General features: G+C 49.0%; 2 protein-coding genes across 2 annotated transcripts; one reads left to right on the top strand and one right to left on the bottom strand.

Moving 5' to 3' along the window:
- Positions 1 to 7,394: 7,394 nt before the first annotated feature.
- Positions 7,395 to 17,861, top strand: CAMK1 (calcium/calmodulin dependent protein kinase I). Its single transcript, XM_052648376.1, has 12 exons — positions 7,395 to 7,518; positions 9,787 to 9,901; positions 11,879 to 12,010; positions 13,211 to 13,285; positions 13,395 to 13,533; positions 14,358 to 14,484; positions 14,578 to 14,653; positions 15,343 to 15,455; positions 16,007 to 16,085; positions 16,182 to 16,269; positions 17,554 to 17,671; positions 17,779 to 17,861. The coding sequence occupies exons 2-12, from the start codon at positions 9,819 to 9,821 to the stop codon at positions 17,859 to 17,861; spliced, it is 1,113 nt and encodes a 370-aa protein (XP_052504336.1). The 5' UTR covers positions 7,395 to 7,518; positions 9,787 to 9,818.
- Positions 17,862 to 18,131: 270 nt separating this feature from the next.
- OGG1 (8-oxoguanine DNA glycosylase) lies at positions 18,132 to 23,533 on the bottom strand. The gene is made up of 7 exons (XM_052648387.1): positions 23,114 to 23,533; positions 22,559 to 22,806; positions 21,845 to 22,024; positions 19,958 to 20,139; positions 18,774 to 18,924; positions 18,557 to 18,606; positions 18,132 to 18,332 (listed from the first exon to the last, which is right to left on the bottom strand). Exons 1-7 carry the CDS (start codon positions 23,248 to 23,250, stop codon positions 18,243 to 18,245), a joined length of 1,038 nt encoding a protein of 345 aa, XP_052504347.1. The 5' UTR covers positions 23,251 to 23,533; the 3' UTR covers positions 18,132 to 18,242.
- Between the last annotated feature and the right edge of the window lie 9 nt (positions 23,534 to 23,542).

The following is a 23,542-nucleotide window of genomic DNA, read 5'->3' as shown; positions in this document are numbered from 1 at the left end:
TAGTGGATTAGTGGTTGAGCATGGTTTCAAGCTCAGTCAATTTGACTTGCACACTGAGTCTCTTTATGACACAACACATCAGGGCCCCACTTCCTTAGAGTCTGCGTATGGTGGTTCAGCTTTAGGTGGTGCGCAACCTGTACAGCGATACATGCAAGCCCTGCCTACAGACCCCCTGTTCTTAGTTACTACTCATTTCCCTGTCCATTAGACAAGACCATAAGTATAGTAGGCGTCGTTAGCACAGTGTTCCAGGAACAGCGACGGTTTTGTGGAGGAGGAAGGGTGGCAGCCAAGGTCCCAAGATTAGGTAGAACTGTGAGAGAGGAAGGTAGACATTATAAATAGAAGGAAAAACCCTAGAAGACTGACTGGGCCTAGTTCACTAGGGAAAAAACAGAACTTTCAAGGATTGGTTGTGAGAATTCTAGTTATTCTCTATTGCGCATCTACCTTCTGCCTGGTACTGTGCTGGCCCTTTGCTCCCATGTCTTATTTGATGCTCATTACACACCTACAAAGCAAGGAGTAACATTTACCTTGCAGAGCAGTACATCCAGGGTCAAAAAGGTTGCACAGCCTCAGTGCAAGAACGGTTACAGCCCTGCTAGTACCATCCTTGACAGAGGTGACAACCACAACAGGACAGGGAGTCCCTTCTTATGGCCTACCCATGTCCATTAGAGCCAAAGAAGGCCTCCTTTATGGGGTTTGGGGAAAGCTGGGTTTCCTTTGAGGAGGGGGAGATTAGTTTCGACACTGCAAGGCTCCAATGTTTTTATTTTTTGTGGGATCTTAGTTCCCCGACTAGGAACTGAACCCAGGCCCCAACAGTGAAAGTGTGGAATTCTAACCACTGGACTGCCAGGGAATTCCCTAGGCTACAGTTTTAATTGGAAATGATATTGACCCCTTATGATATAGGCTTCCCTGGTGGCTCAGAGGTTAAAGCGTCTGCCTGCAATGCGGGAGACCTGGGTTTGATCCCTGGGTTGGGAAGATCCCCTGGAGAAGGAAATGGCAACCCACTTCAGTATTCTTGCCTGGAGAATCCCAGGGATGAAGGAGCCTGGCGGGCTATAGTCCATGGGGTCATAAAGAGTCAGACATGACTGAGTGACTTCACTTCACTTCACTGACCCCTTATCACCAATTTGGTAAAAAAAAAAAAGTCTTTTGTGTGTTGGCCCTGAAAATCATCCACTAACATTGTTTACCCTGAGTCCCTAGTGCCTTACAACTAACTTTCAGAAACACCAGGGTGAGTGAAAACAGGATTGGGTAGAGGTTAAGCCCTGGCGTAGGTAGGCTTAACCCACCCATGACCTAGCGTGGGTCGCCAGGCCTTCTTAGCTCCTGAGCACTCTGGGGAACTAACTGGGGGATGCAAGGTCGCACATGACTTCTGCTAAGAAGGAAGCAATGAGGAATTCCCTGGTGGCCTAGTGGTTAGGATTCTGGGCTTTCACAGCTGTGACCTCAGGGTTCAATTGCTAGCGGGGGACCTGAGATCTTGCAAGCCACAGGGTGTAGCTAAAGAAAAAAAAGAAGGAGGCAATGGCTGGAAGTTTGTGGAAAAATGGTCAGAGAATTAATTCCTTTCCTGATGAGTGGCTCAGGACTCAAAGGAGAGAACTAAGCATAAACAGACCATAATTCACTTGTTCATGTATTAATTCACTCATTGCCTTTTCTCTTTATTCACTTCATAAAAACATTTATCGCTCCATCTGCTGCTGCTGCTGCTGCTGCTAAGTCACTTCAGTCGTGTCCGACTCTGTGTGACCCCATAGACAGCAGCCCACCAGGCTCCCCTGTCCCTGGGATTCTCCAGGCAAGAACACTGGAGTGGGTTACCATTTCCTTCTCCAATGTAGGAAAGTGAAAAGTGAAAGTGAAGTCGCTCAGTCATGCCCGACTCTTCGCAACCCAGTGGACTGCAGCCTAGCAGGCTCCTCCGCCCATGGGATTTTCCAGGCAAGAGTACTGGAGTGGGTTGCCATTGCCTTCTCCGATCGCTCCATCTACTTGCCTCTATTTCCTCAATCATATTTTTGTTTCCTTACTCAGTGATCCTGTTACCCTGGCTAAAAACTATGTGGGTGACAATGGGAGGCAGCTGAGCAGACAACCAAAACACAAGGCAATAAAAGCAGATAGAAGAATGTATAAAATCTGCACGGACTTGGGACAGAGACTGGTTTACAACAGCTCAGAGGGTCAGGGGGCTTCCCTGCTGGCTCAGACAGTAAAGAATCTGCCTGCCATGTTGGGAGACCCAGGTTTGATCCCCGGGTCAGGGAAGATCCCCTGGAGAAGGGAACCCTCTCCAGTATTCTTGCCTGGAGAATTCCATGGACAGAGGACCCTGGCAGGCTACAGTCCAAGAGGGCACAAAGAGTCGGACACAACTGAGCAGTTAAAACTTCCATTTCATTTAGAGGGTCAGGGAGAATGTGGAAAGGAAGTTGCGGGTCAGAAGACACTCCAGACAAAAGGAACAGCAAAGCACAGAGGTGCGAACAGCTGGTTTGCTTAGAGAGAGGTGAGAACTTCAGTGTGACTGGAGCCCTGGATGTGTGGAGGGGGAGGGAAGGATGAGAGATGAGGCGGAAAGTAGGTTGAGACCAGGCTGGGACAGGCTTTGAACGGCAGGTTAAGGTTCATTGGTTTTATTCCTAAGGTCAGTGGTTGTTCTCAAAATGTGGTTCCTGAACCGGCAACATCAGCATCATCTGGGAACTTAAAGATGCAAATTCTCAGAGCCCAGATCTACCCAATCAGCAGGGCTCCAGGGGGGGCCCAGATGTCTGTTTCAGCAGGCCCTGAGGTGATTCCTGATGCATTTTAGTCTGGGCATCACTCTTCTAGGCACTAGGGAGTCAGGGGTGGTTTGTGAACAGGGGAGTGCCATAACAGCACTCTAAAATGGGAAGTACTCTGATAGCAGCAGGGAGGCTGCACTGAAAAGAAGGGGTGAGGGTGAACCGGCAGCAGACAGGAGTGCAATCATGTGCCGAGAAACACATCTGAGATGGAGGATGTTGCAGAAACTGGCAGATGTCCTCCCAAATATATTATCCCTTTCTTCTATAGTAATAGAACTCCTGATCTTTAGCTGGACATGTGCGTCTGAAAGACTAAACATCCTAGCTTCCTTTGCAATTAGGTATGATCATGTGATCAAGTTTTGGCTGACAGATGTGAGTGGAAGAGATGTGTGTTACTATGAGGTCTTAAGTCCCAAGGGGTGTGCCCTCCATGTTCCCTTCTCCCCATGGCTGGGATGAGGCATGGTGGCCACGCTTCTCAAAACATGTGGTCCAAGACAACATAGAAACAGGTGAGTAAAAAGACAAGAAGCTAGGGTTCCTCTTACCTGTAGTCATTGTACCAGCCTGAGACTGCTGTAACCAGATTGTTATACATTTCTATTTTAAGTCACAATTATTTTGGGTGTCTCCTAGGGAAACCAAACCTATGTTCTAGTTGATAAAGTAAGTGGCATGCCAAGCCCTCTTTTCAAAGTATACCTGCTTCCTTCTCTTCCCTTCGTCTCTTTCTTTTTCAGAAGAATTTGGGAAAACATAACTGAGGGTGTGTCTAATGAGTTTCATAAAGTTAAGCCCATCTGGTTTAATGGAGTCATGGTCATTAACCATTAGATTTAGCTCTAAGCTTCCTGGAAGCTAAGGTGAAAAATGGAAATATGATGCATCAGTCTCAGAGCATTTGATATCAGAGTAAAGGGCATCTCCCAGTTTTACTGACAAAAATTCTAATAATTTGTCATGCTGGTGAAATTTCTCAACTAGAGTCATATGTAGATAATATTCTCCATAAATTTGACAGGAAAAGGAGACTGAGTTTCACATGGTGATTTCTTATCACAACCCCTGATGAAAGCTCAGGACATATTGTTAAAACAACTCTGGGACAATGGTTATGCAAGGGACCCCCAAGCTAGGGTGGTGCCAAGCACAGTACATGAATTTGCTCCTCTCAACAACCCTATGTCAGAGCAGGCGATACTATTACCTTTATTTTACAGATGAGGAAACTAGGATACAGAAAGGGGAAGGGCCAGATCAGATAGCTGGTGGTGAGCCAGTGTTGTAAGCCAAGTCTTAGACCTTAGAGGCCTTATTCTAAACGTCCCTCTCTGGGCTGGCCAGCACCATCACATACAAAATTGTAGGTACTGTGGGATGAGAATCAGCGAAAGGCCAAGAATATGTGCCCTAGAATGTGCCTGTGTTAGCCAAGAGAAATTAGTGAGATCTGGTATACAGTAGATAGACCTCTGAGCCTCTAGAGATAGGCTGTTCCTGAGTGAGAAAGTAGGGGTAGGCACCACAGAGGCAGAGGGAAAACCCCAAATGTGGGGCTCGACTAGAACTTGTGGGCCTTCAAGAATGGAAGGAGAAATAATATTGAAAGTGCTGTCCTTGGGGACCTAATGTCTAGAAAAGGAGAGGAAAACTCTCTTAAGTAGGCTGCAGTAACCATCAATTTACAAGCTGTGAAGTAGTACATCTAGGAGATGTACCTTCTATGTTTTAGTCATTCTCTTCGTGGTAATTTCTTCTAAATTTTGTTGTTATAAAAATATTTCTTCAAACATCTTGGAGCGTATAGCTTTGCACTGCTGCTGTTGTTGCTGCTAAGTCGCTTCAGTCGTGCCTGACTCTGTGCGACCCCATAGACGGTAGCCCACCAGGCTCCCCCGTCCCTGGGATTCTCCAGGCAAGAACACTGGAGTGGGTTGCCATTTCCTTCTCCAGTGCATGAAAGTGAAAAGTGAAAGTGAAGTAGCTCAGTCGTGCCCGACTCTTCGCAACCCCGTGGACTGCAGCCTACCAGGCTCCTCCATCCATGGGATTTTCCAGCCAAGAGTACTGGAGTGGTTTGCCATTGCCCTAATTTAGGATTATTTCCCTGAAATTGATTCCCAGAAGAGAAATTCCTGGGTCAAAAGGCTGGACATTATTTAAGCTTTTTGATGCGTATTGCCAAATTGCTTTCCAAAAGAAAGATTTTTAGCAAGTTATTTTTCCACCAGAAATACTGAAGTACCCATTGCTCACACTAACATCAGCTATAAATGGTTTCTTCTTTTAATCTGTACTTCCTTGACTACTTTCAAGGTAGAGAATATTCCATGTTCATTATGTCTTGTCTGTCTCCTTTGACCATTTATTGGGTTCTTAGTTATCAATTTCGTGTATTCTTTACATAATAGAAATATTAATCCATTGTCACTAAAACATTTCCTCAGTCGGAAGTTTGCCTTTTACTGTTAGCTATGATCTTGGAATAAGGTAGAGTTTTGGGTTTGTTTGTTTCCAACAACAGAGGTTAAGAATGTTTTTATAATTGTGATGCAACTGACAAGGGCTTAATTTCCAACATATACAAACAGCTCATGCAACTCAACAACAAAAAACAATCCAATTGAAAAATGAGCAGAAGACCTAAATAGACATTTTCCCCAAAAAGAAATACAGATGGTCAACAGGCACATGAAAAGATGCTCAACATCTCTTATTATTAGAGAAATACAATAAAAACTACAAGGTACTACCTCATTCCGGTCAGAATGGCCATCATTAAAACTCTACAAATAATAAATTTTGGAGAGGATGTGGACAAAAGTGAACCTCCAAAATAAGTTGGTACAGCCACTATGGAAAAAATATGGAAGGTCCTCAGAAAACTAAAATAGAATTACCGTAAGATGCAGAAATCCCACTCCTGAGCATATACCCAGATGAAAAGCTAATCCAAAAAGATACATGCATCCCTATGTCACCATTCACAATAGCCAAGACATGCAAACAAGCTAAATGTCCAACAACAGATGCATGGATAAAGAAGACATGGTACATATATACAATGGAATACTATTCAGCCATAAAAAAGAACAAAATAATGCTATTTGCAGCAACATGGATGCAACTAGAGATTGTCACAGTAAGTTAAGACCAAGAAGGACAAATACGTATGGTATCACTTATAGGTAGAATCTAAAATATGACACAGGGAATTTCCTGGTCATTCCCTGGTCCAGTGGTTAGAAACTGGCACTTTCACTGCTGTGGTTCAGGTTCAAACCCTGGTGGGGGACTAAAATCATGCAAACTGTGCCACAGCACAGCCAATAAATAAATAAAATATGACACAAATGAACCTATCTATGAAACAGAAACAGATTCACGGACACAGGGTACCGACGTGGTTGCCAAGGGGGAGGCAGGGAGGGGAAGGGTGGAGTGGAGGCTGGGGTTAGCAGATGTAAGTTATTATGTATAGAATGGATAAACAGCAAGGTCCTACTGTATAGCACAGAGAACTGTATTTAGTATCCTATGATAAAATGGATAAGAATATAAAAAGAATAATGGAAAAGGATATAAAAAAGAATATATATATATATGTATGTATACATGTAAGGTTTTCCCAGTAGTCATGTGTGTATGTGAGAGTTAGACTACAAAGAAAGCTGAGTGCTGAAGAATTGATGCTTTTGAACTGTGGTGTTGGAGAAGACTCTTGAGAGTACCCTGGACTTCAAGGAGATCTAACCAGTCCATCCTAAAGGAAAAATCAGTCCTGAATCAGTCCCCTCCCCAACCTGGCCCTGAGCCATGGGCCCCAGGCGCCCGCCCCATCACGTGATCCTCTTTGGCCGCCTTCCCCCAGGATCCTGATTTAACTCTCCCTCCTCCCCCTTCCCTCCCCGCCCCAGGCCCTCCGGGCACCACACCTGTTCTGCCTGGCAGGTGTAGGGAATTAGAGCATCAGCTCTTCCTCAGAGAAGGACCTTTTAGTTTTCCCGCCAGTAGAATGCGGCCCCTAGCCTACCACTGCCTCTGTTCTCTTCATTGCTTACTTTTGCGTGGGCCTTTCCTTACGGCCCCATTCCTCCACTCCCATCAGTCTCCCAAGCCCTTCCCAGGGACTAATTCCCGGGGCTGGGTGGGGAGGGGTGGGGAGTGGCGGGGAGGGGAGGAGGACAGAGCTCAACCCTAAGGAAGCTCACAGAACTGGTCTGAAAGAAACTTCTAGAGACAGGGTGGAAAAGGTCAGCTTCCAGCATTGGACAGACTTGGGTTCGAATTCAGCTCTGCTTCTGACCAATTGATTCTGAACCCTTCATCTCCCTATGCCTCAGTGGTTCCTTTTGCGAAACGGGGACCCCGGCGGGAAACGAAAGACAGAACGAGTCCAGCGGATGCTCTGACTGAACTGAGGGGCTCCTCCGCGCGCCCACCCCGCCCCGGGCGCCCCTTCCTCAGCCCCGGAGCGGGGCCTCACCTCCCCAGTCCCTCCGCCGCAGGCTCCTCCTCCATTGACATCAGAGCCGCAGGCGGGAGGAGGGAGCCCGCGGAGCCCGAACCGAGCCCCAGTGAGAGAGCGGGCTGGCGGGCCAGGAGCGCAGCAGCGGCGGACGGCGGCCGGAGCTCGGCCCCAGCCAAGTCGGGCCTCCCAGCCAGCCCCGCGGCGGGGCAGCCGCAGGTACCGCCCCGGAGCCGCCCCGCCCACGACCCTGGGCGCCAGAGGGCGGCGGGACCCCCATCCGCTGGGTACCCTCTCCCAAAGATGGGCAGGGGGTGCCTGGGCATGCTGGACTCTACCTGGGTAGGGTAGGGCCTTTCTTCCCTAGCTCTGCCCCAGGCCCAGCAGGTGCCAGGTGGCCAGTGGGAAACTGAGCGGGTAAAAGGGGAAGGTGAGGAGGGATGTGTGTGTATGTGTCTGCCTTCAGCTGGGCCTGAGTGTGGAAGGACTGGGCATTTGGAGGTATAGATGTGTGGCGGCCGTATTGGGGTGTGCGAATGTCAGCACAGGCAAGTGGATCAAATGTGAAGTTGCAGGCATGTTGGTGTGTAGGGTATCCGTCTGGGTGGGGATGTCTGGGAATCCGTGTTTTTGTTACAGACTGTATCCAAGTGTTGTGTGTGCTGGGTTCTGGCTCAAAGGGTAGTAAGTCAGAGTTGGGGGGTATATAGCTGTGGCCTGAGGATGTTTGGAGTTAGATGTATAAGGATTTGGAGTTTAAGAGCTTCTAGAGTGTATAGGAGGGCTTCTGTGGTGGCTTAGAGGTAAAGAATTCGCCTGCCAAGCAGGAGACACAGGATCGATCCCTGGGTGGGAAAAATCCCCTGGAAAAGGAAATGGCAACCCACTCAAGTATTCTTGGCTGGGAAATCCCATGGAGAGAGGAGCCTGGTGGGCTACAGTCCATGGGGTCACAAGAGTCAGACATGATTTGAGCCACTGAACAGGGTGTGCAGGAGCTGCAGGGTGACAGGTGTGCGGAATCCAGAATGTCTGGTATACAGGTGAGGTAGGTATGTGTGTGTGTATCTGTTCTGTCTGGGTGTCATCTTGTCCTGGTGTGTGTGGATGTGTTTTGGGGTGTGGGAAGGATGTCTGGGTGTGAGGGTGTCTGGGGGGGGTGAGTTGATGTGGGCTGATGTCTAGGTATACATGTGTGATCAGAGACTCATCTGGAGATGGAGTGTGAGGATCTGGGGGCAGGTGTCTGGTTTCAGGGTTGTGGGTGGGTCTTGGTGCAGGGATATGTATGGAACTGTGAGGTTTTTTTTTTTTTTTTCCGGCCAGGCCTCCAGATGGATTTTAAAATCCTGCCCTCTGAAGCTTACCATCAAGTCTCTTTTCCTAGAAGTTTCTGCCCCTGGGATGGGTGGTCAGGCCCCCCGGAACAAAGTCTCATCCAGATTGGACTCTCATACCATGGGCTCTAGTTAGGGCACCTTCCCCTCTTTTTCCAGCAGAAGAAACAGAGAAGGAAAGTGCCCTCCCTGAGGTCACACAGCACACTGGGCTGAGTTTTGACTTCCCTTTCTGTGGGCTTATGATGGCATTGAGATGCTGTGTTTTCTGGATGGGTCCTAGTCTGCCTGCAGTGCCCTCCAAGGCCTTTGCTTTCAGCGAGCTTAGCTGGGGCCTCATTGGGCAGCTATCCATCTCCAACCAAATCCTATCTATCTCCAACTTCAGCTCCCCATTCCCCATCTGATAACTGGGGAGAGAGTGCTCACCCGCTACTGCTGGTTGTGACAGAGGGCTCAACAGAGTAAAAGTATAGGCTGGATCAGGCTAAGATGAAGCCAGTAGGGGACAGGTTAGGAGGGGACCCTTTCTCAGGCTGCTGGGACCCAGATGGGGAGTCAGGACTGAGAGGGGTAACGGGAGGCCTGGGCAGCTCCAGCTGTGCCTGCTGTTGCTGTGGTAACAGTGCAGAAGGAGCTATTTAAAAACGTGGCTGAGATATTGCTGGAAGCCCAGGCTGCCGGAAACCTGATTTCCGAGAGGCTTGGCAAGGGAGGAGGAGGAGGGAGAGGAGACACCCCAGAGATTCCCAGGGTGGGGCAACGACATTGCTGGTTCTGGGGACAGGGGGATTCTCTGGGGCTCTGTGTTTCTACAAATTGTTCTGGGGTCTTCTTTGCTGTCCTCCTAGAGTTCAGTATCCCCTCGTGTGTTTGGATTTAGAGAGGGAGAAATTGGGAGGTGAGTTGAATGAATGAATGAGTGACTTTATTGAATAAAGAATTTTGCTGCCACCTGAAGGATTTTCCTCTAGGCTTAAGGATATAATGAATGGATGTTGCTGAATGAACAAATGGCCTGTGAATGAATGTTGGATGATTTTGTCAAATGAATGAATCAAGGATGAATAACTGCGTGCTCAATGGGGCCTTCACTAAGTTCCCACAAAAGTCTGAGCCCTGCTGAGTCTTCTTCGATTCCCTTTCCCAGGAGCCCTGGCTGTGGCTGGAGGGCAGTGGGCCATGCCGGGGGCAGTGGAAGGCCCCAGCTGGAAGCAGGCGGAGGACATTAGAGACATTTACGACTTCCGAGATGTTCTGGGAACGTGAGTCTCCGTGGCAGGAGAGAAGGGGGAGCTGTCCCTGAGCTGGGGGGTAGGGTGCGGAGGGTCCTCACTCGTGGGCCTGCCTGGCTAGGGAGGCTGGGTCCAGGGTGGTGCTTCCTCTGGCCAGTTGATCACTGCTTCCTGTTTCCTACATCCCAGGCCCTGTGGTGGCCTTGTATGGCCCGAGTGGCCCGGAGTTTTCACTTCTGGCTGACAGGGGGTGGAACAGAGGCTGTTCTTGCTCTGGGTTCCTGTGACAAGAAAGTAGGCGAGAATGAAGGAGCCAGTTTTTTAAACTGACTGCCAAGAACTGGGGGTTCTGGCCTAGGTTTTGGAACTGAAGCTGGGCATGGCTCTGTTCTCCATGGTGAGAATCCAAAAATAACTCAAACCTGATCTCTGCCCCTCAAGTTGATCCCAAACCTGTGAGGGAGACAGACCCACGGAAAATGACAACCGGGTGTGTGCTGTGCTGTAGCCAAGTTCGCAAAAGAGGACTTGTTGAGCCCAGAGAGCAGCGGCTTCCGCGTGGGGAATAACTTTCTGGAGAAGGGGGCATTAGAGCTGGGGATTGAAGGATGGGTAGGAGAGTACTTGTCAGACAGGGAGAAGGCATTCCAGGCAGGAGGAATGGCATAAACAAAGGCTCAGAGGTATGTTATGTGTGGAAAGAGACAGAGTCTGGTGCAGCTTATAATCAGAGGCTGGGGGGAAGAGTGGAAGACACTGAGGAAAGAGAGGAACAGGTCAGATAAGGCCTCGAAGCCAAGCTATAGAGGCTGGAAGTAATCTCATGAGCCACAGGATAACATTTAAGACTTTGTGGCAGATTTGCAATTCAGGATAGTCATTCTGGCCACAGTATAGAGGGTACATTGAAGAGGGACAAGACTGGAAGCCTGCAATGAGGCTATTGTAGTCACTAGTTAGTCTGATGATTGAGATTTCACCATGAGATGCTGTTCATTGACTATGACTTATTATCCCAGGAAAAGCAAATAGTTCTAGAGAGCACTAGTCAACACTCATTCCTTAACCAGTGAACTTTAGTGAAAATGAGTATGCTCCTTTCTAAGACTGTTCAAAAGCACTGCTTCTCAAACTTCAGTGAGCATACACATCACCTGTTGTTCAGTGATTCTTTGTGACCCTATATGGACTGTATGTAGCCTGCCAGGCTCCTCTGTCCTCCACTATCTCCTGGAGTTTGCTCATATTCACCTCCATTGAGTTGGTGATGTTGTCGAACCATCTCATCCTCCGCTGCCCCCTTCTCCTTTTGCCTTCAATCCTTTCCCAGCATCAGGGTCTTTTCCAGTGAGTTGGCTCTTTGCATTAGGTGGCCTAAGTACTGGATCTGGTTAAAATGCAGCTTCTGATTTTAGTAGGTCTAAGGTGGGGCCCAAGATTCCACAGTTCTGAAAGGCTACCAGGTGATGCTGATGTTCTTCATGGTTCTAAAGGGTGTTAAATAAGCCATGACTCAAATTGGCTTTTGCAGAAAAAGGAATGAATCAGTCATGCACATAATCAAAAAGCCTAGGGAGTAAACTTCAGGTATGGGATACAGGGACTCACATGATATTATTAGGAAACTGTCTTTGACTGTTTCTCTGCTCTGATTTCCTTTGTGTTGGTTTCATTCTCAAGCAGGCTCTCCCCAAGTGGTGGCAAAGATGACCACCATTAGCTCCAGGCTTACATCCTACCAACTTAGTAGGAAAGAACACCTCATTCTCAAAGTGCCAGTAACCTGGCTTACATCACATCACAGGACCCAGTTACTGTGGCAAGGGAATAGACAACTCTGATTGGCTAGGCTGGGACACCTCTGGCACCAGAGGTGAACGGGTGATAGAGGGAGGCTCATTCCACCTCCTTGTCCTGGGGATGGTCATGTAACCCATAGGGGGAAGGAGAGGCTGGAGGCAAGCTGAGGTTCCTGCTCTCCATCTCATGAATCCCCTCTCCCCGCAGAGGAGCCTTCTCTGAGGTCATCCTGGCAGAAGATAAGAGGACTCAGAAGCTGGTAGCCATCAAATGTATCGCCAAGAAGGCTCTGGAGGGCAAGGAGGGCAGCATGGAGAACGAGATCGCTGTCCTACACAAGTGCGTGGAGCAAATTCTGTTCCTGCTGTGGGTTAACCCTGCCTTGACCCGTCCCACTCCCCTCCTCTCTCTGCTTTGGGCAAATCACCTAACCTCTCTGAGCCTCAAACTGCTCATTTGTAAATGGGGGTAATTATCTCCACTTGGTAGGATGTGGGGAGCATTAGAGGTCCTTTACTTCAAGTGCCTGGCACGAGAGCAAACACGACTGATGTGATTAACATGCCACTGCTTCTTTACAGTGGTTTAATGTCCAGTCATATCTAAAGGTCAATCCTTGAACATGTCTTGAACCCATGTATCTCTGCTGATGCTATCTCTAGAGCTACCTCAAGTTGCCCCACGTATTACACCGCCTCACAAGTTTAAAAACACCCATCTGCTGATACCCTGACAACAACCAGATGGTCTCTGAACTCCTCATGCTGATGGGAAACCTGCTGTTCTCACTGGAAAGCTCATATAGAATCTCCACTTTGAGCCTCCCACCTGAGCTTTCTCACCACCCTGAGCAGGGACGAAATAATCATTTCTACCACTGGGTCGGGAAGACTGAGGCCCAGAGAGGACAAAGGACTTGCCTAAGGTCACACAGCAAGTCTGTGGCAGAGCCAAGCCTTTCATCAAATTTACTCACCATCATTGGTTCATTTCTGGAGTGTTTACTGTGTGCCAGGCACTGTGCCAAGATTCTTCCCTGCATTTCTTCACGTGATCCTCACCTCAATACTTGGAGGGAAGTACTATCACTGGCTTCATATTACAGATTTTAAAAAACTGAGGTCTGGAGAGGTTACTCAATTCAGTGAATACTAGTGAGTATTCAGTCTGCACTAGGTGTGGAGGAACAGTGGTCAGCAAGATAAAGCTGCTGGTCTTGTAGAGATGACATGCTGGTGGGAGAGGCTGGAAAATTTACAAACCCAGACAAGTGTTAAAATCCTATAGTAGTCAGCACTGTGAGGTGAGACTTGCCCTCAACAGCACGTGGCAGAGGCAGATGAGGACTCAGGTCTGTGAGATGCCAGAGCCCAGTGTTAACCTCCGTGACACTATAACACATCATGGTAAAGCAGCTTTTCCCTTTGGGACCCAGATCTTTGGCTCATCTGCCCTGGTGTGCAGGCAGTACTTCCTTAAGATGAGGGTAGGGAGGTGGCTGAACTGTCCTCGGCTCTGAACCACCTCATTTCCCTTCAGGATCAAGCACCCCAACATTGTAGCCCTGGATGACATCTACGAGAGTGGGGGACACCTCTATCTCATCATGCAGCTGTGAGTGGCCTTGTGTCAACCCCTTTCTCACACCCGTCCCTGCTGCCCCCTCCCTGGTCTCTCTGCATCCACTGCTCTCTTGGTCAGACCGCCCTGTCCCTGGCTGCAGGGTGTCAGGCGGTGAGCTGTTTGACCGAATTGTGGAAAAAGGCTTCTACACGGAACGGGATGCCAGCCGCCTCATCTTCCAGGTGCTGGATGCCGTCAAGTACCTACACGACCTGGGCATTGTACACCGAGACCTCAAGGTGGGTATGAAGATGTGTGGGAAGCTAGGGCACCCAAGAGTGGGGCCTCTGCAAACTCCCCACTGTGACCTTGGGTACCTCTCACTCCCTTGCTAAGCCTTGCCTTTCTGTCTGACCTCTTAAGCCCTAAACTGCTTCCTCCCCATTCCAGTTCTGAAACTCAAATGAACACAAAGGTGATTATCTCAGTAACATCTTAGGTTTTTTCTGATAATAAAACTCCCACTTGCTCTTTGTAGAAAACTTGGATGACAGCAAAACACAAAGAAGACAGCCAGAAACCCCCAAAGCCCTACACCTCAGAGATGATGATGAGGTGCATGTTTGGTGGTACATCACACTCTGTTTTAGGAGGAGAGCACTGGGGTGAAATAGAGCTAACTTTGAATTCTGGCCTAGCCACTCCCTAACTATAGATCCCCAACTGCAAGTCAGTTTGCCTCTCAAGGCATCCGTTTACTCATCTGTAAAGAGGGATTATTCACAGTGGCCTGGCAGGGATGTGGTAAGGATGAACTGAAATGAAGCACAGCACAGGATCTGGCACACAGTAGGTGCTCAAAAATTCTTCAGGGCTTCACAATACATACCTGAGGTTTATAGGAGATCCCCCCGCTCCATACTCCCGAGGTCCTTGTCCTTTTTGGAACTTCTGACTTCCTTGAGAACTTCCCTGAGTTTCTTGTGCCTCCAACCAAGATGGTAGCTGTAAAACTACAGTGGCTTTTGGGGAGGGGGGCTCATTGGGGTGTTTATGGAGGCAGAAGCTTCTGTTAGCCTCTGGCCATTTCCAACTTTCCTTTTCCTCCCTCCCGCCCTCCAAGCCAGAGAATCTGCTGTACTACAGCCTGGAGGAAGACTCTAAGATCATGATCTCCGACTTTGGCCTCTCCAAGATGGAAGACCCCAGCAGTGTGCTCTCCACGGCCTGTGGGACCCCAGGATACGTGGGTGCGGAGGGCCCTGGTCTGGGGCTGTGGGCAGGGAAGAAGTGGGAGCTGCCGGGCAGAGATTTGTCAACACTGTGTCCCCTTCCCTCCACAGCCCCTGAGGTGCTGGCCCAGAAGCCCTACAGCAAGGCCGTGGATTGCTGGTCCATCGGGGTCATCGCCTATATCCTGTGAGTGGGGGCCTGGCTGTTATGGATGTGGCTCTGGACTTCTCTCCCCTACTTTGCTCTCTTTTTCCTCTGTGCTATTTCTTCCTTCCTGCCATCCATATTTATCTCTACCAGTTAATGACTGTATTATTTCACTCAATAGAGACTATGTTTCTGACCACTGTGCCCAAGCGCTGAGGATTTAGCAGAGAACAAAAATGACAAAGTGCTTGCCCTCAGGGAGCAGACATGCTAGTAGCAGAGGAGACAGAAAATAAACAAGTAAATAAACCTGTAAAATAATGGCAGGTGGTGAGACATGTATGAAGAAAAATCAAGCAAGGTAGGGAGATGGGATGGATGCTGTTTTAGATAAGGAGGTCAGGAGCCGCTCTGAGGACGTGGCATGAGTGGCATCCAGAATGAAGTGAGGGAGCCAGACACTCAAAGTGTTCGGGGAGAGTGGCTTAGAGAGAGCACAGAGCAAGCGCAAAGGCCCTGAGGAACGACAGATGGTGGCACAATACAGAATAGAAAGCCAGTGGAGTCGGACAGGAGTGAGCAAGGCAGAAAGCTAGATTTCCCCACTTTGTAGAAGGGGAACTCCTTCCTCGGGGTCCTGTCTGAACCTCAACATCGCACCAAAGCTCCCTCTGGAAGCCAGTGTGTACACTGACGGTAGAAATGAGAATGAGTTTCTCCCTGCGCAGGCTCTGTGGTTATCCTCCCTTCTATGACGAGAATGATGCCAAACTCTTTGAACAGATTTTGAAGGCCGAGTACGAGTTTGACTCTCCTTACTGGGACGACATCTCTGACTCTGGTATTTGGGGCTTTGCTTTCATCCCCTGATCCTACCTCCAGTCCCTGCTTCATCTGCTTGGGTGGGGGGGAGTGGGGGTTGCAGAGTGAGGGTTAGGGAAGGTCTCTTCACTTCACCAGATTCCCCAGCCCCAGATTAAGCACTGTCTTCAAGACCAGACACCTCACCCCGGGTGCTTTTCTCTGCCTGGCCCCTGGTCAGACATAGTATATTTCAGACTACCTCCCCACACTGACTTCCTAGTACCTAAAACACCACCACTAATGTTTTCATCTGTCCTTTTGTGCCTCCAGTTAGGCAGCAAAGCTATGAAGGCATTATTGATCATTTACACGTCAGTGTGAATCTTCTCTAAGAACAAGTTATTCTTAAGGGAGAAAGCTGGAGAGCTGGGTTGGGTCGGGGGACTTAGAGAAAGAGTACAGGTGGTGTGGGGCAGTACATGGACAGATCTGGCTTTGATGCCAGGCCAGACCTGAGGGGGTGGGTTCTATCTTGGGGGTGTTCTCAGGCACCGCCATGCTGTCTTTGCTCTTATCTGGGGGGCTCAGCCAAAGACTTCATCCGGCACTTGATGGAGAAGGATCCAGAGAAGAGGTTCACCTGTGAGCAGGCCTTGCAGCACCCCTGGTGAGAGCTCCCACAAGCCTCGGGCTAGGATGGGGTCTGGGGCCCCTAGGCCTGCCTCTTCCTTGACCGACAGCCCTCTATACACACCTGTCCTAGGATTGCAGGAGATACTGCCCTAGATAAGAATATTCACCAGTCCGTGAGCGAGCAGATCAAGAAGAACTTTGCCAAAAGCAAGTGGAAGGTGAGCCCACGACCCCCATCTAGCCTCCAGCTCACACCAAGTGGGGCACACAGTAAATGCTCAGGGATGCTTACTGAAGGGTCTCATTTATTCATGCAATGCTGTGACACCTACTTTATTCCGGTGATGGTCCCTGATCTTCAAGACCAGAGGGAGAACAGTGTATTCTTCTCAAGGAGACATAATCCAAGTTATGGGGTCCTGGAAGGGGCCTAAAGTGGTCATGGCCTGACAGACTGGTCAGGCCTGAGAGCTGAGTAGGAATTAGTCTAGCACAGCAGGATAAGGTCTGAGGCCGAGGGAACCAGGGTGCAAAGGCCCAGGAGAAGAGAGTACAGCCATCTGGGCAGTGCCTGGCAGGACTGAAGGGGCTGCAGGCAGGAAACCGGGCTGAAGACAGGTTGGGGCCAGGCTGCCTGGGGGCTTGGGTCCCACATTAGAGCACCGACTTGGTGAGGATGCTGAGGAGCTCCGGCAGGATTTTCAGCTGAAACTTGACCTTTACAAGGGGCTCTCAAGATGCTTAAAGGCAGAGTGAAGGCTGGGAGACCCTTTAGAGGACTGTGGCAGAGATGCGGTCAGGAGACAGTGAGGGCTTGAATCAGAGCAGTGACAGTGCGAACAGAGAACGCTGGACCAGGAGTTGTTTGGGAGGCAGAACCGACAAGAAGTGATGTTAGAATGGATACTGGAAGAGAGTGGAGATGACCAGGGCTCGCCCAAGACTTTGGTTGGGGACAAGGTGGATGATGGTGCCATCACTTAGATGGAGATCCTGGGGCCAGAAACTTGTTTTGGGGCAGATTTTGATTTAGGACATGGTAAATTCGAGGGGCATTTCAGTGGACAGGTTGAATAGAGAATGATACACATACAGCTGTGCAAGTCATTTAACCTCTCTGTGCCTGTTTTCCTCCTTTGACAATGCTGACACTAACACTGCCCACCTCAAAGACTTTCAGGAATATTAAATGATCTATTATGATAAGTGTTTAGAACACTACCTGACACACAATGCTATACAAAGTGTTTACTATTATGTGAATGTGAATTATATGAAAAATTATACGTCTACATATATTTTATACGTGTGTGTATGTGTGTGTAACTATATAATGTGACTGAATATAATTTAATGAAGTCTTGTAGAGGTTTCAGGGGGTTTTGGGGATCAACCAATATCACTTGAATGAAAATAACAGAACTGCTATTAAGAATTCTCCCGCCAGACCCTGCCCCACGATCTCCTACTCTCTCAAAAGTCCCTTCTGCCTTTCTCCACAGCAAGCCTTCAATGCCACAGCCGTGGTGCGGCACATGAGGAAGCTACAGCTGGGCACCAGCCAGGAGGGGCAGGGACAGACAGCGAGTCGTGGGGAGCTCCTGGCACCAGCAGCCGGGGGTGAGAAGAGGGCTCTGTGCAAGGGCATGGGAGGTCCGTGGAGAGTGGCCCAGGCTGGAGTGGAGGGTCTGCTCCTGTGATCAGCTCTGCTCTCTCTTCCCATGTAGGGCCGGTGGCTGGCTGCTGCTGTCGTGACTGCTGTGTGGAGCCCAGCCCAGAACTGTCCCCCTCTCTGCACCCCCAGCTCTAGGGGCCTGGATCCAGGGTCAGGATCTGCTATGCAGGAAGGGTTGGGGATGGCCTACTCTCCCTCCCTCCCTGAACTGCGGAGGTACCCTGCCCCATCCCCTCCACACCCCTTTCCGTATCACCCCTCCACTGCATTTTCCATACAAATATTTCTATTTTATTGTTCCTTCTTACAATAAAGATAAGAGATTAAAACCACAGGCAGCTCTGTCTCCTCAGACAACCTATACCCAACATGGTTATGCAAACTGCTTGATTTGAGGGTGCCTGGCCCCTGAGATAGCTGTAGGAAGTCCCGTTTCCAACATGAGACTGGACGAGGGAGAGTAGGAGGGAGCAGTAGGGAGGGGTGTTTGGGGAATCCCTTTCTCTGTGCCCCCACCTAGCCTTCCGGCCCTGTGCACCTTTTTCTGCGCTTTGCTGGTGGCTCCTGAGCTCGCTGGAGTTGGCGCAAGTCAGCGCTGAACAGCACCTGGGGAAGAGGGGTGGGAGTCTGAGTGGGGAGAGGGCACACTGCGGTCAGGACTGGTGGGGCAGTGTGGGGAGCTGTAAGGGCTCATGGGTGGCAGGGCTGGGGTAGAGAGTCCTTTAGGCTCGACTGGGACAGCAATGGAGGCAGAAGAAAATAGGTCAGGGCCAGGGAGAAGTCCTATGGGGTCTGGGCTGGAGTTGGAGGGGAAGCCTAGGTACACTCACTGCTTGGGCCCAGCCAGCATAAGGTCCCCACAGGTTCCGGAAAAAGTTACCTAAACCAAAAAAAAAAAAAAAAAAAATTACCTAAACCAGAAGTGGTGAGGTGATGTTAAATGGCCCCTTGTGCTCTCTGTCCACAAGGGTGGGGTTTTAGGGAGAGTGTATTTCTACCACCTCAGCCCACACATACCAGCCCTGACATCCCACTCTCTCTCCTTACCCAGTTCCTTGTTGGCCTGGGGGCTCGGGCCCTTGGCCTGGCTGGTGGTGGGGTGCCAACTGTAGTCACGCTGGGCAATCTGCCACACATGGACATCCACGGGCACAGCCTGGGGTTTGTCTAGTGCCATTAGGCAGATGCAGTCAGCCACCTTTGACAGACAAAGAGTAAGCCACAGTAAGCCACAAAGGAATGGCAGGGTCCAGTCAGCAACCTGCTTCTAGTCCCAAAGCCAAATGCTTCCTTCTCCACTCTGAGGACACTCTTACTGTATTTTCTATTAATAATTTAAAAAACAGCTGTGACGAGAGTGCTACTGGGTAAACATCTTATGTGTGCCAGTTTCATCATAACCTGAAAAGGTTTATTGTAGACAAGAAAACAAGTCCTGAAGGTGAAGTGATTTGGACAAAGTTACACAGATAGGGAGACTCAGAACCAAGATTTAATGTTAGGCTGGAGTTCAGAGCCCATTAAAAAGAGTAATTTAAATAAAAATTTATTTTTAAAGTACAGAGAAATATAAAAAATAAAACAATAAATACCAAATTCCCAATCATCTTTCTGATACCTAACCATTCTTGATATTAAACAAGAAGGTCTATTATCCTTTAATAAAAAAAATTAAACCCAAAATTCTGTAAAGCAATTATCCTTTAATAAAATTTTTTTAAAAGTTCTGTAAGTACATATAATTTTAAGGGAAGAACAAAATGAAAAGTGGAAAGCTTCCCTGGTGATCCAATGGTTAAGACTCTGAGCTCCCAATGCAGGGGGAATGGGTTCAATCCCTGGCCAGGGAACTAAGATCTTGCATGTCACACAGTACGGTGTTTTAAAAAAAAAAAGTTGGAAACATCTTATTTGTCTTCCAAAAGGTAACCACTATTGAGTTCCCTATGATTCCCTCCAGAAGTTTCTGCACACATACAGCAGTGTACGTATGTACCTGAACAAATGGTTTTTCTAAAAATGCATTCAAAGAGCAGTGTCTTTTATACACTTTCTGCATTCTACATTTTCTCTAATAAAACATCTGCTGGTATCCTTTCTCCCTCCCACTCTGCCTCCAGAAGCCAAGCCCACACCCAGCTCTCAGGACTGCCTTGTCTCCTCCTCTGCTACTCTCTGCATGGGGAGTGAGAGTAGCTTCTACCTGCCCCCCTCCCAACGCCGGGCCTCACCTTGGTGCCTACTCCAGGCAGGGTGCAGAGGGCCTTGTGAGCCTCCTCATAGGGGGCCTTGCGCAGCTGCTGCAGCCAGGGAAGTCCACCCCGTTCTTCCAGGATGGCTCGGGCACTGGCACTCACAAAGCGGGCACGGTACCCCAGGCCCAGATTCCTGAGCTGAGCTTCCACCTCTGGCCCTGTGGGGGAGTGAGGAGGAGAACAGGGGTCAGACATTCTCAAATCCTTCCTGTCACCAGGCTAGTGTGTGAGCCCTGTAAATGATACGTATGCTTTTCCTAAGTACCCTTCTCCTACCTTGCCATCCTCTGGGAGACCCCAGGACACTTGCATATACAAAGGAAAGAATGAAGCTTGGGTTCTGCCCCTCTACAAATGTTTTCTGAGCACTATGTGCTGTGCACTGGAGCAGGGATTGAGAAGGACTTGCTAGTGGAAGAACTCCTCAGTTGAGTTCTTTAACCTTTCCAAAGGGTGTGAATTCATGAATTCACATTCATGATCTAAAATAATACATAGGGCTTCCCTGGTGGGCTGGTGGTTGAGTCTACCTGCCAATGCAGGGGACATGGGTTCAACCCCTGGTCCTGAAAGATCTCACATGCCTCAGAGGAACTAAACCTGTGTGCCACATGACTGAGCCTGTGCTCTAGAGCTGCAGCTACTGAAGTCCACGAGTCCTAGAGCCTGTGCTCCACAATAAGAGAAGCCACCTCAATGAGAAGCCCAACCACCCCAATGAAGAGTAGGCCCTGCTTGCCACAACTAGAGAAAGCCCATGCATAGTAATGAAGACCCAGAGCAGACAAATAATCTAAAAAATAAATAAAGTAATAGTCATAATAACAGTAGCAGTTTCTATTACATGCTTTTCTCAAGGACCTTGATGACAATACTACTGTTCTTCCCACTTTACAGATGAAGAAAATGAGTGCTTAGAGGAGGTTAAGTAACTTGCTCAAGAAAGGACAGAGATGGGACCTTGCACTGAGGTCTAGGACACCAAGCCGGTGCTCTTAACCCACTGCACTGCACTACCTCACGACTGCCTTATTCATGCCTCAAACCCTTCTGGATAGAAACTGTCATTCCTATTCCACAAACAAGGGAAGCTTGGAGAAGTGAATGAATTCCCAGAGGTATTATGACTACTAAGCTGGGAGCTGAGACCCAAGATGGGTTTTCTAAGCACCCAAAACATTCTGTTTTCTCTAGCGGGGGCTGTGTCTTTGCTATGCAGGCACTAAGCACTTTTTCCAGCTTGTTCTCACATCTGCCAACTGATGTACTTGCCTCTGTAAAATACGTCCCTCACAGTGCTCCCATGAAGAACATGTGTGTTTTTGGATGCAGAATTGTTGGGTTCACAGCAGAGATAACAATTTGAATTTTCTGCTTACTTCCTATATGCCAAACACTATGCTAGGTGCACTGTGTGCATTCTTTTACTCAACCCTCTTGAAACTCTGACAGGTTGGAGCTATTATCCCATTCAATGGATTAAGAACCTGAGGCACAGAGAGGCTACATAATGAGCTCAAGGTCATATAGACAGAAGTCAAGTGCCAGAGTTGAAATTCAGTCCCAGGGAGGCTATCTCTAGAACATGTATCTTAAGCCCAAACTACTGTACACTGTATACAGATGTCTTCTGATGAGCCATTGAACTCATGGGCAAAAAGCACAGACCACTGAAGTGCTGAAAATTCAGGGACAAGGAAGATGAGGTATAACTGGGGCTGACCAGACCAGGCAGGGTGGTTCTGGATGAGAGCAGTATTTAAAAAGGCAGAAAGCGTTGAGATGGAAGAAAGGCATCAGGGGAGAACTCAACAGACCCTGAAAGCGGTTGTAAGGCCTGGAGCCAGGGACCCAGCTACTCACCAGCCAGGGCCTGCAAGCTGGGGAAGCCATGGTAGGTGACATCATCAAGCTGGATGAGCTGAGGTCCAAAGGTCTGGCAGAGCCGTTCCACTATGCCAGTGATGCGAGCAATGTTGTTGTTGGAGGAACAGATGAAAGAGAAAAGGCATTCGATGGGGTCCAGTTGCAGGAGTCGCACACCTGGGGACCAGAAAGGTAGGGAAATGAGAAATCACCTGCTGTTGGTAGTGACCTCTTCTTACCCTCACATCCTAGGCTCCAATGGGATCCTAGGGGAATAAGGGACAGTGTTGTTAAAGACAGTAACACTGGAGCTCTCATTTTTTGTAGCACCTTGTGAGGTTTGTGTTATCCCATTCCACAGACAAATAATGCACAACATAAGCACTACGAGGTTGGGGATTTGTTTCGTTCACTGTGGTATTCCCAGTCACATAGATGATGCTCTGCAACATTTACAGAATGAACGATGTCACCAGCCCCAGATCACACAGACAGGATATCCCTGTCACTTCACTATGGCGGCCAGCAGGACATTAACAGTAGTAATAATAATTACTGTGTGTCAGGCACTATTCTAGGCACTTTATATGTATTATCTTCTTTAATCCTCATAAAATTCTCAGATAAATATAATCTCTTTACAGATGGTGAAACCGAGTAACTTAACCAAATCACAAGCAACCCAACCTCTGCCTCAGGCTCTGTACTCACCCTTGAATTTCTGAGCCACCTCTTTAAAGTGGGGGTCCACGGAACTCCAATGGTGATACAGTGGAGCGAGGCTGACATCCAGCTGGAAGTACTGTTGCACGGCCTTTAACTCTTCCAGTGTGGGCCTGCCAACCCTGCCCTTGTCCCCTCGGTACACAGTGCAGTAAAGATGCTCCTCAGTCTGGGTCAGGGTCCATACCTGGTCGGCCAGCACGCCACTCCAGTGCGCAGGGCTTTGCTCCCTCCACCTGCGCTCCCAGGCATATGGCAGCCCTAGCACTCAATGCCCCTTTCTGCACCCTTTGGGGCCCTCCTATCCTATAACTGTTTCACATACAAAACTGACTCACGAACTGCAAAACACAAGTGCTTTCTTTTACACCAATTATACTATGTAATTCTCGCAACAGCACCGCGCAGGCTTTTCCACCTTATAAAGGAGTTAACAGGATCACCACTCGTGCTTCGGTCTCTTTGGTACCCTTCCTTCACCCCCAACGTTCCTTTGCACCCAGGGCCTGCGGTGCTGAGGAGCCAAGACTCAGGGTCACTCACCGGAAAGACTGTCCAGAAGCCAGAACCAGGTCCAGGCGCAGCTCAGAGCGTGGACAGGGGATGGAGGCCCATAGGGCCGGGAAGGAGGCTAGAGTGCGATGGCCCATGCTACCCAGCAGAAGGGAGACCACTGACATTTCCAGTCAGTCCCCGCCCCGCGATGGTCCTGCCCACTCGGAAGGGGCTCTACCTGTCAAAAGACCTGGCCCCACAGACCACGCCCCTCAAGGCCTCACCCACCAAATCCTAGCCTCTTAATTTAAGGCCCGCAGTTTTATTTAATTTCTCCACTCCCCGCAGGCCCTGCTCTCTCAACGCTTTTTCCCTTTCACTCTGTCTTGACCCTCCCGCACTTCATAGCCTTTGGGCACGCAAACCCAGCCCCTCAAGCTACCAAGACTTTGTGAAGCGCGCGCTTACGCGCTCTTC

This window comes from Budorcas taxicolor, chromosome 1 (genome assembly GCF_023091745.1).
Source record: "Budorcas taxicolor isolate Tak-1 chromosome 1, Takin1.1, whole genome shotgun sequence".
NCBI classification, from domain to species: domain Eukaryota; kingdom Metazoa; phylum Chordata; class Mammalia; order Artiodactyla; family Bovidae; genus Budorcas; species Budorcas taxicolor.
Note: the sequence above shows the minus strand (reverse complement) of the source record. Positions and strands in the feature narration are given on the sequence as shown.

Coding starts and splice junctions, on each gene's coding strand:
- CAMK1 (XM_052648376.1), top strand. CDS start 9,819: ATGCCGGGGGCAGTGGAAGGCCCCAGCTGGAAGCAGGCGGAGGACATT. Junction 13,286..13,394: donor CTCTATCTCATCATGCAGCT/GTGAGTGGCCTT, acceptor CCCTGGCTGCAG/GGTGTCAGGCGGTGAGCTGT. Junction 15,456..16,006: donor GGACGACATCTCTGACTCTG/GTATTTGGGGCT, acceptor TGGGGGGCTCAG/CCAAAGACTTCATCCGGCAC.
- OGG1 (XM_052648387.1), bottom strand. CDS start 23,250: ATGTCAGTGGTCTCCCTTCTGCTGGGTAGCATGGGCCATCGCACTCTA. Junction 18,925..19,957: donor TGCCTGGAGTAGGCACCAAG/GTGAGGCCCGGC, acceptor TGTCTGTCAAAG/GTGGCTGACTGCATCTGCCT. Junction 18,333..18,556: donor ATGCTGGCTGGGCCCAAGCA/GTGAGTGTACCT, acceptor CCTCTTCCCCAG/GTGCTGTTCAGCGCTGACTT.